This window comes from Pleurodeles waltl, chromosome 3_2 (genome assembly GCF_031143425.1).
Source record: "Pleurodeles waltl isolate 20211129_DDA chromosome 3_2, aPleWal1.hap1.20221129, whole genome shotgun sequence".
NCBI classification, from domain to species: Eukaryota; Metazoa; Chordata; class Amphibia; order Caudata; family Salamandridae; genus Pleurodeles; species Pleurodeles waltl.
In genome coordinates this window covers 188,391,855-188,406,470 of record NC_090441.1, presented here as the reverse complement: position 1 = coordinate 188,406,470, position 14,616 = coordinate 188,391,855, and the positions used below count along the sequence as shown (strand labels likewise).

The window sequence follows — 14,616 nt, the reverse complement described above, 5'->3', positions numbered from 1 at the left end:
AAGTCAGTGGATGGTGTATCATTGTGAGAGGGAGCTGGAAAGTCTCTTCAGAAGGCTCCTTCCCAGATTATGCAGGCCAGATATCAATGGTGGCAAAAGAGCAATGCTGAGAGATCTCTGAAACCAAAGCCTGACTCACCCATGTATATTTGGCCCCTCTGTAGGATGAGAACAACACATTAGTGTCCTTTGCGCATGGCATACATTCCAGAATTCATTCTTTCTCATGTGAAAGTATTTGCTACCAGATAACTCCCACTCTTCAATATGGGAATTTGGAATCTCGGACCGTGCTCCAGTACTGCTGACTTGTCCACGGCTATGAACTAAACAATCGAGGACCGATACCTCCAAATATAAAACTCCTGAAGAGAACCGTATGGCCCCATTATTGGTACTTTGTGTGAACAATGGCTGTCTTCTCAGATCCTGTGGGTGGGGGGCATGGCCTTGTAAGGGGGGGAATGAGAGAGACTGCGTTAACCAGAAGGAGGGCTAAGGGAAGCTCTCTTTACTTCAACGCTCTGTCCAAGACCTGACTTTGATGTACAATAGCAACCTTCCAATAAAATCGTAAGCTACTTAAAAGCAAAGAAGATGGAGTATGTTCTCTCTAGGATAAAATGGCAGTATGCCCTGTGCAGTGCAGACTCCTCAAAGAATCTTCGTGTTTGTATGACTAACCTTGCTATTTCTACTGCTGCTTTTAGGATTTGTACTCCTCTATATTGGACAACTTAACCCCTGGTGATAGAAATTGTGGCTGAGTAGTTGTCACAGCCATCTTGGCTGTGTTCCCTTCCCCGTCCCAGGACAGTAGTTTCAGTTCTTTGATCAGCCACAAAACTTCATAGAAAAGAAAGAACACTTGCTGGCTTCCCAATGAAAACGGAGAAAAGCAGTGTCTGCAGTCCATCAATGTAGGACTCTCAAGGCAGTTTAAAATGCACTAGTTCAAAGTGACAATGCTTCTGCACCCTTTGCAACCTCCGTACCACTCCAACCCTGGCAACAGCTCCGACGCCAAAGAACTATTCATGAAATTGTCCAATTTCCTGAAATGTATAGAACGAATACCGTGCGGCAGGTCCTCAAGTGAAGACGACTTCCACCGCGGAACACGCTCTGCAGGCCTCAGTTCTCATTATTGCAGTCTGTAAAGGTGCTGAAGACTGGCGCTCTCTCCTGCTGGGATACAGCAGAGCTACAATGTTACTCATTTGCAAGGCGGGTAAAGACTCTTTGCTGTGCGCTTGGGACCAGTTTATTAACAGGCACAAAGTTCTTGGCAAATGTACTAAGTGTGATACCCAGTCTGACCCGCAGATCTCAGGTAGGTGGCAGTGCTCATGGAGGTACAGTCTCCACAGTCACTTCCACCCGCTGTGCCAGACGAGAAATGACCTGTACAAAAAGGTTGCACTGTTACGACAAGGATGTCCGTGCCTATTCTTTCTGGTAGTGTTTTCATCCCCGCTAGCTGCCATTTGCCCACCAGTAGCGATTAGGATCCTTAATTACATGCTATGGACAAACAATGCCAGATTGCCTTCAAGGTACAATGGTAATTAAAGATGCTCATAATTTGCAGGCAGACTACAATAGAATCAAAAGACCCCTAAAAATAGTAGATATATAGCAGCAGGAAGAGTCACACAACAGTGCACATAGCTGACACATTTCAAACCCAAAACGGCTACAAACAATCTACATTCAGACAAACCTATGCACTGCAGAGAAGCATCCCCAGAGCCTTATGTTTAGGTTTCAGGTGAATGCTGTTCCAGCTTCTTTTTCAAATTTATCAAGTTGTATTCTACCCCTAAGCTTTGTAGGAGGTTCAATCAAACGTTTTCAGTCTGCGACCTTTAAAAATGTAGCTCTGAATTTAGCCATGTGCCTTTGTGGGACAGACAGATTCAGGTCTTGACTTAGCTAAGGAATCTGGTTAATTCATGGTAACAGAGCAGTCCATGCAGATATCATGGTGTCTTGTTGCTCAAAGCCTTCAGACATTCCAACGAGTCCTAGGCATAATTTTCTTTTCCATTGTGATCCAGTGCAATTCAGCCCTTTTTGCAAACCTATGATTTTTTTTTTTCTTTAAAGTATATGTGTAAAGAAATGGCTCCCTGTTGCAGTTACCCCCCACTTTTTTGCCGGATACTGATGCTGACTTGACTGAGAAGTGTGCTGGGACCCTGCTAACCAGGCCCCAGCACCAGTGTTCCTTCACCTAAAATGTACCATTGTCTCCATAATTGGCACAACCCTGGCACCCAGATAAGTCCCTTGTAACTGGTACCCCTGGTACCAAGGGCCCTGATGCCAGGGAAGGTCTCTAAGGGCTGCAGCATATCTTTTGCCACCCTGGGGACCCCTCACTCAGCACAGACACACTGCTTGCCAGCTTGTGTGTGCTGATGAGAACAAAACGAGTAAGTCGACATGGCACTCCCCTCAGGGTGCCATGCCAACCTCGCACTGCCTATGCAGTATAGATAAGTCACCCCTCTAGTAGGCCTTACAGCCCTAAGGCAGGGTGCACTATACCATAGGTGAGGGCACCAGTGCATGAGCACTATGCCCCTACAGTGTCTAAGCAAAACCTTAGACATTGTAAGTGCAGGGTAGCCATAAGAGTATATGGTCTGGGAGTCTGTCAAAAACGAACTCCACAGCTCCATAATGGCTACACTGAATACTGGGAAGTTTGGTATCAAACGTCTCAGAATAATAAACCCACACTGATGCCAGTGTTGGATTTATTAAAAAAATGCACACAGAGGGCATCTTAGAGATACCCCCTGTATTTTACCCAATTGTTCAGTGCAGGACTGACTGGTCTGTGCCAGCCTGCTGCTGAGACGAGTGTCTGACCTCATGCGGTGAGAGCCTTTGTGCTCTCTGAGGACAGAAACAAAGCCTGCTCTGGGTGGAGGTGCTTCACACCTCCCCCCTGCAGGAACTGTAACACCTAGCAGTGAGCTTCAAAGGCTCAAGCTTCGTGTTACAATGCCCCAGGGCACTCCAGCTAGTGGAGATGCCCGCCCCCTGGACACAGCCCCCACTTTTGGCGGCAAGTCCAGGAGAAATAATGAGAATAACAAGGAGGAGTCACTGGCCAGTCAGGACAGCCCCTAAGGTGTCCTGAGCTGAGGTGACTCTGACTTTTAGAAATCCTCCATCTTGTAGAAGGAGGATTCCCCCAATAGGGATAGGAATGTGACCCCCTCCCCTTGGGAGGAGGCACAAAGAGGGTGTACCCACCCTCAGGGCTAGTAGCCATTGGCTACTAACCCCCCAGACCTAAACACGCCCTTAAATTTAGTATTTAAGGGCTTCCCTGAACCTAAGAATTTAGATTCCTGAAACCTACAAGAAGAAGAAGACTGCTGAGCTGAAAAACCCCTGCAGAGGAAGAACAGAAGACACCAACTGCTTTGGCCCCAGTCCTACCGGCCTGTCTCCTGCCTTCCAAAGAACCCTGCTCCAGCGACGCTTTCCAAGGGACCAGCGACCTCTGAATCCTCTGAGGACTGCCCGACTTCCAGAAAGACAAGAAACTCCCGAGTACAGCGGCACTGCTCCAAAAGAACTGCAACTTTGTTTCAAGGAGCAGACTTAAAGACCCCTGCAACTCCCCGCAAGAAGCGTGAGACTTGCAACACTGCACCCGGCGACCCCGACTCGACTGGTGGAGAACCAACACCTCAGGGAGGACCCTCCGGCAACTCCGAGACAGTGAGTAACCAAAGTTGTCCCCCCTGGGCCCCCACAGCGACGCCTGCAGAGGGAATCCCGAGGCTCCCCCTGACCGCGACTGCCGGAACTCCCTTTCCCGACGGCTGGAAAAGACTCTGCACCCGCAGCCCCCAGCACCGAAAGGAACGGAACTCCTGTGCAGGAGTGACCCCCAGGAGGCCCTCTCCCTTGCCCAGGTGGTGGCTACCCCGAGGAGCCCCCCCCCCCCCTTGCCTGCCTGCAACGCTGAAGAGATCCCTTGATCTCTCATTGATTTACATTGAAAACCCGACGCTTGTTTCTACACTGTACCCGGCCGCCCCAGTGCCGCTGAGGGTGTACTTTTTGTGTGAACTTGTGTCCCCCCCGGTGCCCTACAAAACCCCCCTGGTCTGCCCTCTGAAGACGCTACTTACCTGCTGGCAGACCGGAACCGGGGCACCCCCTTCTCTCCATTGCAGCCTATGCGTTTTGGGCACCTCTTTGACCTCTGCACCTGACCGGCCCTGAGCTGCTGGTGTGGTAACTTTGGGGTTGCTCTGAACCCCCAACGGTGGGCTACCTTGGACCCAAACCTGAGACTTGTAAGTGATTTACTTACCTGACAAAACTAACAAAAACTTACCTCCCCCAGGAACTGTGAAAATTGCACTGTCCACTTTTAAAACAGCTTATTGTGTTTTATGTAAAAAGTATACATGCTAATGTAATGATTTAAAGTTTCTGAAGTACTTACCTGCAATACCTTTCAAATGAGATATTACATGTAGAATTTGAACCTGTGGTTCTTAAAATAAACTAAGAAAAGATATTTTTCTATAACAAAACCTATTGGCTGGATTTGTCTCTGAGTGTGTGTTCCTCATTTATTGCCTGTGCGTATGTACAACAAATGCTTAACACTACTCCTTTGATAAGCCTACTGCTCGACCACACTACCACAAAATAGAGCATTAGTATTATCTCTTTTTGCCACTATCTTACCTCTAAGGGGAACCCTTGGACTCTGTGCATACTATTCCTTACTTTGAAATAGTGCATACAGAGCCAACTTCCTACAATATATCATTTGGAACTTTGCTGTTTTTGAAGGCCCAAATCACCACCATTCAATTCTGCAAAGTAGATATCATTACAGCTTGACTTTACTATGTTCAGTGGTCAACATCAGATATGTAGTTGAAAGCTGTCTCGTTTACACACTCCATGTCTTTGCGGAGAGTGTCAGATTAGTCACAAGGACCCAGGTCTAAAACAGTCATAAATTACTTTGTAAATGCCACTTGTAGGCTCTTTATATAGAGACTGGGTTCACAGAGCATGGCAGTTCAGTTTACACATTTTGCAGTCGTTCAACAGTAAATGTTAGCAGAGCTGATCTATAACTTCACTTGGCCATATGTTTGATCAGATCTTTTTTTTTTTTTTTTAAGTAGATGCACATATAATAGTGGATTATAATCACATACTGTCAGTTTTTTGTAACACTTAAGCATATGATTTCTAATTTTTATAGTTTTTAGTTTTTATAACCATTTCCTTTTATTGGTATTTTTTATGAAAATGTATATATGATGAATGTTCTTTTTTAAATATTTGTTAGTACTGTAACTTTAAATGGGTATATTTTTCCCACCTCGACTTTTAGCCCATCTGTCTACTTTTATTTCTTGTGTTTTTTTCCAAAGTGGTCGTCGTCAGGATCGTTCTCTAGAAGTGATGCCCACTTGAATGGCTTCAGCAAACCAGAGGTTGCCATACAGGGGTAAGATGCTGCTCAGATCTTTAGTATGGAATAGGTCAGCCTGCTTCAAGGCACAGGGTATGTGTTAACTAGCCAGAGTGCACATCACAGCAGCAGTGCTGCTGAACTGAAGAGAGACTGCAAAAATGTTCACCATAAAGGTTAGGCTTCTTGAATTCGCAAGATCTTCATAGGCTCCACAGAGTACACGAGCAGCAGTCAGGCTGATAAACTGGGATGAGATGCTACACAGGTATTCTCGTAAAAAGGACTGCCTTACTGTTGCAGCAGGGTCAGTGTCAACAGGATTGTGAATGAACACCAAAGCATCCAGGCTGCTTCTATATTCCAGCACAAGAGACCCACATTGATCTGCCACTGGCTCCCGAAAGCACATAGGATTGCATTTGTTGTTTACAATTCAGAACCAGACTTAAGTTCCTGCTAGCAAATCTAAACTGATCTGCTTGGGTTCTGTTTTGCCTACCGACACAAAACCTTATGAGATGGCATGTCTTTTTCAGTACATGCACCCAAACACTGGCACCCATTACCTGGCATGGCTGCATTGTTCCTGAGCTCCTTGCTTTTGGAAAAGCTCAAAAAATGTAATTCTTCTCTTCACTAGCAGCTCTGTCATACTCCTACGCAACCTAAGAAACAAATGTGCAAACTTTGTAGAGAGACATTAGGAAACAGATGCATTTAAATCTTATACAAGTTCAAACCAGACATGCGGAACAAGACCACTGCTGCACACAGGGCTCTGTATTCACATCAGCAAACAGAAGCACCATATGACTATGCTCATCCTTCTTACTGGGTGTGTGGCACAGTTAGGCAATGTTACTCCCACTCTTGAAGAAATCCAGTGCGGACACTCAGGTGCTTAGCAATTAACGCTCAGTCTCCCTACTCCCTGCACCCATTAAAATTCGGGAAAAATGGGTAAATGGCCATATTCCAACCTTGGAAAGTAATAATTTACCCCATGATACCCAGTCGGAAGCCCGACTGGGCTGTAGCACGGAATCTGGCCTTTTGGCAGTCGCTGACTTTATTAGGGTCAATCTTGACCAAAGCTTGGGGGCCATGGTTCTCCTTTTTGGTTTGTCAACGGCCTTCGATACAGTCTCACACTCCATCCTCTTGCATTGACTCGGGGAAGTGGGTAGTCAAGATTCTGCTTGGACATGGTTGAAGTCCTATCTGACCGCTCTCAAAGGGTTTTCCTCCCTTCCTTTACATCCTCAACCAAACTGCTCGCTTGTGGGGTTCCTCAGGGTTCAGCCTTGAGCCCCACCCTTTTTAACATATATCTTGCTCCCTTGACCAAATTAGTGGAGGCATGGGCATAAGCATTATCTCCTGTGCGGATGATACGCACCTGATACTTGCATTTAAGGAAAAGAAGTTGAGCACATTGGCTGCGTTTAAAGACCACCTGAGGACAGTTGGTGAACGGCTCAGTGCAAACTGGCTCAGTGCAAACTGGCTCAGACTGAATTCGGATAAAACCAGGGTGTTTTTTTTTTTTTTTTTTTTTTTTTTTTTTTTTTTTGTGGCTTTACAGATTATCCAGAAGCTGGCAACTGGTGGCCACCTGAATTGGGGGGTCTCCTCTTTCCCCAGCTGTGGTGGTAAGAAATTTAGGGGTTACATTTGATTCTTCCCTTTCATTTGAACCACAGATTAAAGCTGTGCCTGCCAGCTGCTTCCTCATGTTAAACGCTCAGGAAAGTGTTGAGCCTGATCCCAGTTGACTGCCAAAAATCTGTAATTCATACGTTGGTGACACAAAATTAGAATGTGCTTAACTGCCTCTATTTGGGCTTACCGCAGTACCTCCTCCATCACTTACAGATCATTCAAAATGCAGCAGCCTGGTTGATCCTGAAGATCCCCTTTCATGTCTCGGAAGCGCCCTCTCTACGGAGTCTTCGCTGGTTACCCATCAGCAGCCACATTAAATTGAAAGTCCTCACAAATGCTTTCAGAGCCTTTGAGCTGAGAGGCCCTGGCTACCTAAGGAAGCGATCAGGCTAGATCACTCTGATCTAAATGACAAAGACATCTCTTGTTGCCCAGGACCTGTGGGGCTAGAAGAGGCAGTCGGTCCGTCTCCTTTGAGACCGCCAAACTTTGGGATTCCTTGCCGTCCTAACTCTGCTTCTTGCGTACAGGCCTTCTGCAGACTCTGGAAGACTTATTTGTTAACTAGGCATTTGGATGCCATAGCCTGTATACAAGTTATGGCTGCTAGCGCCGGGACGCTTTCATGGGGCAGCCGTGTGCTTTTTAAGTTTATTGTATTAAGCATTTACTAAGAGCATAACATTCCCTTCAATTCCAAACCCTACTCTTGACCTTCATACTCCTCCCCCCTCCGCACATCCTGCTCTCCACTTTGACCATCCCAAGCCAGGTAGCACAGTAATCCCCTCGTCCCACATACATCAGGAAACCTAGCACAGGATGTCAATTTGCCCAATTACAGAAACCGAGCTTTGAAGACCGTGTTTTGCAGCAGGTAGCTTAGGAAAAAATAAAGATGATTAAAAAAAATTTAGAGTGTAGGGCTAGACCCAAGATTAGATAAGCAGCAGCATTCTGTACAATCTGAAGACTGATAGGAAGTAGATAGGAATGCGCGTATAAAGCATGTTCCTGTACTCTAGCATGGATGATATATACCCTATAATAATATTATCTATAATGAATGGCCTGCATGACCAATTTCTTCGAGGGGAATCATTTTCCTGCCTATACTAAGCAGGTGGGTGCGACACAGCCAACTTGATTAGAGAGAGCCCAGGCTTTTAGCTGCCGCCTAGTTCTGTAAGCCACTGACACTATGCCCCGGCGCCCATGATGAGGACCTCTGTTTTGTCACTAGTAAGAGAAAGGCAGTTATTTATCCAGTCGGCGACAGCAGACGTGCGGGAGCATCTCCCATGTGTGAATGTCACTAATAGAGGCAGTAGTTGGGTGTGGTCTGCATATGACACATGGTTAAATCTGATAGACCGAATAAGAGCAGCCAGTAATGCAGGTGGCAAAAGGCTAGGGCTCGGTGGCTGTTCTTCAAGAGCCCCACACGCCATTGCGGTGGTGGAAGAGTGGGAGGGCGAGCGATAGAGACCGCTCGAGTTCTGTTGAGAATAGAATGAAGCCAGGCTAAGACACGGTTAAGCATGACAGCGTCAGAAGGATGAGTAACAAGAATCTAGTGAGATACTCTGTGTGTCTGTGTGTGTGAGATTGGAATCAGCATTGCTTTTGAAAGAACTACTGTTTGTCATAGCGTATACTTTTAATTTTCTGAGTATATATGGTTTTATAAGAACTGTAATGTTTCTCCCAAATGCACGTTAGGGACTTTCAATCCCATTGAGAGGACTATAGTTCTTTGGATAACCAAAGGATGATTTATGACGACAACAAAAAGATTTAATGTGTGCAGCTGAATTGTGAGAGTGGAGTTAATCCAAGAGTGGTAAGTGTTTTGGAGAGCACGTCAGTAGAAGGCTGAGGAAGTGAGTTGCAAAGAGCTTGCAGGGGTTACTCAAGTTTATTTTAGTCCTGCATCTAGTGGGAGCAGAAGGTAGAGTAATAGCTTTGGAGTCACAGTACTTACCAAGATGGGGTGAAAAAAGGAATGGTGAAATGATTTGATTAAATTATAGGAAGAAGTGGCGAACTCCGGAAGTCCTCAAAGAGCAGTCAGTAGCAATAGGATCAAGAATGTGGCCCACCCTATGTATGCTACTAGTAGTCAGATGGTAAAGATTCAACAGGCTGAGAATGTTGAGAGATGGGGTATATTAAACGCTCCAAAAATAGTGAGTTTGGCTGCACATAAAATAGAGTCCGAAAAGCCTGGGCGAATTTGCCTGGAGGACAGTAGATCAGTCAAGAAAAATGAGCTGGTGGGGCGAAGATTCATTCTAACTAGGAGTGTCTCTGCAGGATTGAAGAGATTACTCTCGACCTTAAGAATAAGTCCAGAATAGTAAACCTTAGCAGTGCCAGAACAATAAATATTAGCAGTGTCTCCAACAGTATGACTGGGCCATCTTGACGGGTGATGGAGTATGTTTGCAGTAGAGCTGTGGTGACATTGGAGCTCAAGGAGTCCTTAATCCAAGTTTCATTAAGACCAGTGCATCCGTTTTATGTGATAAGGATGACAATTTTTTAATTTGATGGGTAGAAATCTGGTATGAGAGACGTACAGTTGAGACCTACGGGGGTGGTGGTAGATTCAAATTGAGTAGATGGGCCGAGGATATTGATAATCTGGTTCTCTTAGGAAGGGCTCAGGTACACCCAGGCACTTGTACGTGTCCTTGAGAGTGATAGTGCAGTTGCGTGCCAACAAGTTAGGTGCACGTTTCCTGAGGATTATGGCAGAGGATGCCAAGGGAGTGACAACGGGTTGGAGGTCTTGGCTTTGGGTGCGTCCAGGAAGAGATTGGCATGCTACTGGTGTGCTGCTAACGCGCCCACCGGGCAGTCCTACAGCATCATTTGTGAAATGGTTTGCACTGAGAAAGGGTCGAAGCAGGGAAGCAAGAGAAAGCGGAAAGGTTAGAGCAGGGAGTAGTCGGCAACACAGGTGAACAAAGACTGGGCAAACAAAATGTAGTTAGAAGTTTAAAACTAATTGGAAAAAGGTAAATCAGAATAGTAATTCAAACGAAAAGGATAATAATTAAGATAAAGCATAAGGCAAGGAGTTAAAATAATAAGTAACAGGTGCGGGAGGGTAACCTGACACTTCCAGATGCACAGAAAACACCAAGGGCAAAGAAAGCAATAAAATGCAGTATCTCGAATGATGGAGAGAGCGTGATGGTGAGTACCAGCTCTCAGGTTCTCTCAGGATGGCTTACTTACTGAGCAACTTGCTGCTTCACGAAGCTCCACAGACTACAGTTTTGTACTGAAAGCCTTTCTTCAGGTAGTGAAATCGAAAGTGAATATACCATGCTACTTTTTTTCATAAGAAAGCAAGGGGACATCTACTCAGAGCTTTTTGAAGTTGGCACTTGTTTTGTGGGAGTGGGCCTTAAAACATGCTCTGTTTTGGCCAGTATCCTACATTACGGGGCTGGCAAAACTAGAGTAGAGAACGTTTTAGTAGGTGTGACGTCCAGTCGCGGAGGAAATTAACTTGAAATCCTCAACTCTATCCCTGAGTCCTGTGGTCACTCAATTATAAATGCCACTGTGACCCGCATGAATACTAGATGCCACCAAGTTGTTTTTGGCTGGGCTGGGGCCTCTCTTCTCTATTGCAAGACCTGCTGTTCTGCTAGGACATCTGCTTTCCTCTGTGCATTCCCTCCAACCCCTCTGATTCTGAAAGCCCTTCAGAATATCAAAGCTCATGGTAGATAGTCATCCCAATGACTGTGTCTTGCCCTTGCAACATCTTGTGTTCTTACCTACACACCTGCTTCAGAAGGGCCACGTCCACCTCTGTCAGAGGGAGCAACTCATCTCCGAGATGTGAAAGGGCCGATAGGGTGAGGAGTGCTGCACTTCTCCCTTCCATTGCTCATCTTGTAGCTCTAACTTGGCCCACTTGGGTCTCTTTCTCAGGTAATTGTATGGTCCTGGTAGATGCCAAGACATCCTCGACAAAAGATGCAATTGTGCCACTGGTCTCTAAAGAAGAAGATTAACCTGCTCAATGAACTGAGTTAGATCTTTTTTGCTCATCCCCTGGCTGAGACTGGGATGCATGTGGACACCTGCATGGCTTGCCAGGCAGTCATTGGCGATTACCAGAACAAGCTGAAGTCCTCCACTGCCAGTGAGCCCACAAGATACCCGACCCGTCTAACACATTGTTTCATTGCTGGATGCCTGCTCAACTGAGAGTGCACCACCTGAACATTGGGTACAACTCTGACTTGTAACTACACAGAACTCAAGACTTCCTTTCTGTGAACTGGCTTGCTTTTGGATGCAATGATGCCGACAAGCAGTATGAACAGCCTGCATTGCTTGATGCATAATGTATTGCATCTCCCCATTTGTTGTGCACCAGATCTCAGTGTGTAACTGTTGTAGGTATGTGGCAGCCTGCTACGTGGGATTCCCCAGGCACATTATACTCGCTCTGTGGTCTCGAGGAGTCCTACTAGAGCAAAGTAAAGTTTGTCCAGGAAGTTGTTTGTAGTCGGTCTATAGTGTCCTCATCCTGCTTTTTCTGGTCAGTCTCGGATTCTGTTGCATCTACTCACATGTTGTAATTATGGAAGAGCTGAGACATTAGAGGCAGCAAAAGTTAAATTTACGTGACCCACTGTTACTCGTAGCCCATTGTGACTTCTCCGTTGGAAACTGCTGAAGCACTTGAGTGTGGCCCCATTATATTCCATTCCTCATTATAAACACCGGGGAAAGGGGACACTAATTCAAGAGGTGAGAAAAATGTCGCCAGTTTCTGGGAAGGACAGGGGCAGAATGTGGGTTTTCATCTTGGTAGATGTTCTTATAATGTTGATCCGGATTTTTTTTTCTCCCACTGTGAGGAAGATCCTGAGCACTTGATGCCTCTTCTGATAATTATTTCATGTTTCATCTGGTTTACTATTCAGAATTTGGATTGTTATAATTCCAATCTATTTTTTTTTCGCCTAACCGTAGTTGGAATTTGAATTGCATGCTTCAAACTCCGACAGACAGCCCATTGCTTCTTCAACAGATTTCCCAGTACTGCGGTTTCAGAAGATTGTTTATCTTATAATAGTTTGTGCATGAATGTGACCTTTTACAAGGCGCTTTGTCTTGCTTCTGTCTTCTGCAGGAAAATCATGAATCCAAAAGAAAAAAGCACCAACGAGGGCCCATGTAAGATGAGCAAACTGACAAAGAGTCTTCAGACTGTAGCCAGCCAATCGGGAGTCACTGACCAGACCCTCTCCACTCTCGCCAACCTATCGGATGCCGCTCTCGTCATGTGACCAAGAATGCCAAGTGTCTCCACCATTAACCAAGAACCTACCTCAGAACCAGCAGGAAACTGACAACGATGATGTGGGATTGGCAGAGTACTTCACGGTTGCACATGTGAAAAACTTTTATTTTGAGACGTTAAATTAAACTAAGTAAACTTTCTGATCGGGGTACCTGCCTTGAACTAGGACATGGTAATAGAAACAGATGCCTTGTATCGAAAAAAACACTTATTTTTGAAAACTGTTAATTTCTTATTTTCTGTGACTCAGATGTGTCCTACCAAAAGTGCCTCCAATGGTAAAGCACAAAACACATTGGACGATGGGATCTCTTTACTCGTAGCTGGGAAGAGAATTGGAGGGGGTGAGGCCCTCTTATTCTGTTTACGATGTGCACAATGCCTCGAACTCAAACATTTTCCTGAGGGGCTCCGGGCTCGGTATGCGTAGAGTAGGTGGGGCGATTTTGACTCGATCCTGGTCTGTGTGGAGAGGGGAGCTGCATGCCTGGAACTCAGTCTCTTTTTGTAGAGAGGGGAGAAAGGTAGCCTGCATCCTCTCTGCAGGGAGGGGAGGGTACGTCTGGGGCATCTGTTACTTTGAGCCCAAGGAGAATTGGAAAATGCTGTGTAAAATCTGAAGATGGGGTTCCCAGCAGAGAGAGGCTCTGAAAAACGACTGCTCTTTGTGTGTGTGTGTTTTTTTTTTTAAACCAGTGTTATTGAAATAAAAAATAATCAGCTAATGAAAAGCAGGATGACTGCACCTGTGTTCTTATGTACATATTTTAGTTAATGGAAAATTCCATGCACTCTGCTTGCCAACAGTGCCGGTCATGCTGCTAGGGCCTATTTGCGCTATCAGTCGTGTTTAGACCTTGGAAATGTCACCCACTCTGCAGCACTGCTAAGAGTTCACCTGACAAATGAGATGAATAATTGGCCTTCACAAATTAAAATTTGATGTGTATATTCCTATTCCCCGAAACATAACCGCACTTACTCAAAATGGTGAGCGAATGTGCCCCGTAGTTGTGAAGCCGTGTAGATGTGTACTCATATGGTACAAAGAGGTGCTAACTTGAAAATTGTGGCATGCATTGAGCCATGTCATGGCTGGATTGGTGTGATACAAATGATTGTTTCTGCCTCCTAAAGGGTTAACCCCGTTGCATTGCAAGCTCCTGTCTATACTCATTGTGTTCATATCCACTTGTATAAGCTCCAGGACCAGCCATCAGAAGGACTTGTCCTATAAATGAAAGAAAGGGCCAAATAAAAACATCTCAAGAATGGGATGTTAACATACAGGGAGTGCAGAATTATTAGGCAAGTTGTATTTTTGAGGATTAATTTTATTATTGAACAACAACCATGTTCTCAATGAACCCAAAAAACTCCTTAATATCAAAGCTGAATATTTTTGGAAGTAGTTTTTAGTTTGTTTTTAGTTTTAGCTATGTTAGGGGGATATCTGTGTGTGCAGGTGACTATTACTGTGCATAATTATTAGGCAACTTAACAAAAAACAAATATATACCCATTTCAATTATTTATTATTACCAGTGAAACCAATATAACATCTCAACATTCACAAATATACATTTCTGACATTCAAAAACAAAACAAAAACAAATCAGTGACCAATATAGCCACCTTTCTTTGCAAGGACACTCAAAAGCCTGCCATCCATGGATTCTGTCAGTGTTTTGATCTGTTCACCATCAACATTGCGTGCAGCAGCAACCACAGCCTCCCAGACACTGTTCAGAGAGGTGTACTGTTTTCCCTCCTTGTAAATCTCACATTTGATGATGGACCACAGGTTCTCAATGGGGTTCAGATCAGGTGAACAAGGAGGCCATGTCATTAGATTTCCTTCTTTTATACCCTTTCTTGCCAGCCACGCTGTGGAGTACTTGGACGCGTGTGATGGAGCATTGTCCTGCATGAAAATCATGTTTTTCTTGAAGGATGCAGACTTCTTTCTGTACCACTGCTTGAAGAAGGTGTCTTCCAGGAACTGGCAGTAGGACTGGGAGTTGAGCTTGACTCCATCCTCAACCCGAAAAGGCCCCACAAGCTCATCTTTGATGATACCAGCCCAAACCAGTACTCCACCTCCACCTTGCTGGCGTCTGAGTCGGACTGGAGCTCT

At 45.2% G+C, this 14,616-nt stretch overlaps 1 protein-coding gene across 2 annotated transcripts in view; it reads left to right on the top strand.

Annotated features, from left to right (window-relative positions):
- Positions 1–13,213, top strand: part of TTLL4 (tubulin tyrosine ligase like 4) — a 322,322-nt gene extending 309,109 nt beyond the window's left edge. The window contains exons 19-20 of one of the 2 annotated variants that reach the window (XM_069227141.1): positions 5,433–5,509; positions 12,309–13,213. In XM_069227141.1, the coding sequence (XP_069083242.1) occupies positions 5,433–5,509; positions 12,309–12,465 (234 nt within the window). In that variant the 3' untranslated portion in view covers positions 12,466–13,213. The remainder of the gene's footprint in view (positions 1–5,432; positions 5,510–12,308) is intronic. The other variant, XM_069227142.1, reaches the window with a different exon arrangement.
- The last annotated feature ends 1,403 nt before the right edge of the window (positions 13,214–14,616 follow it).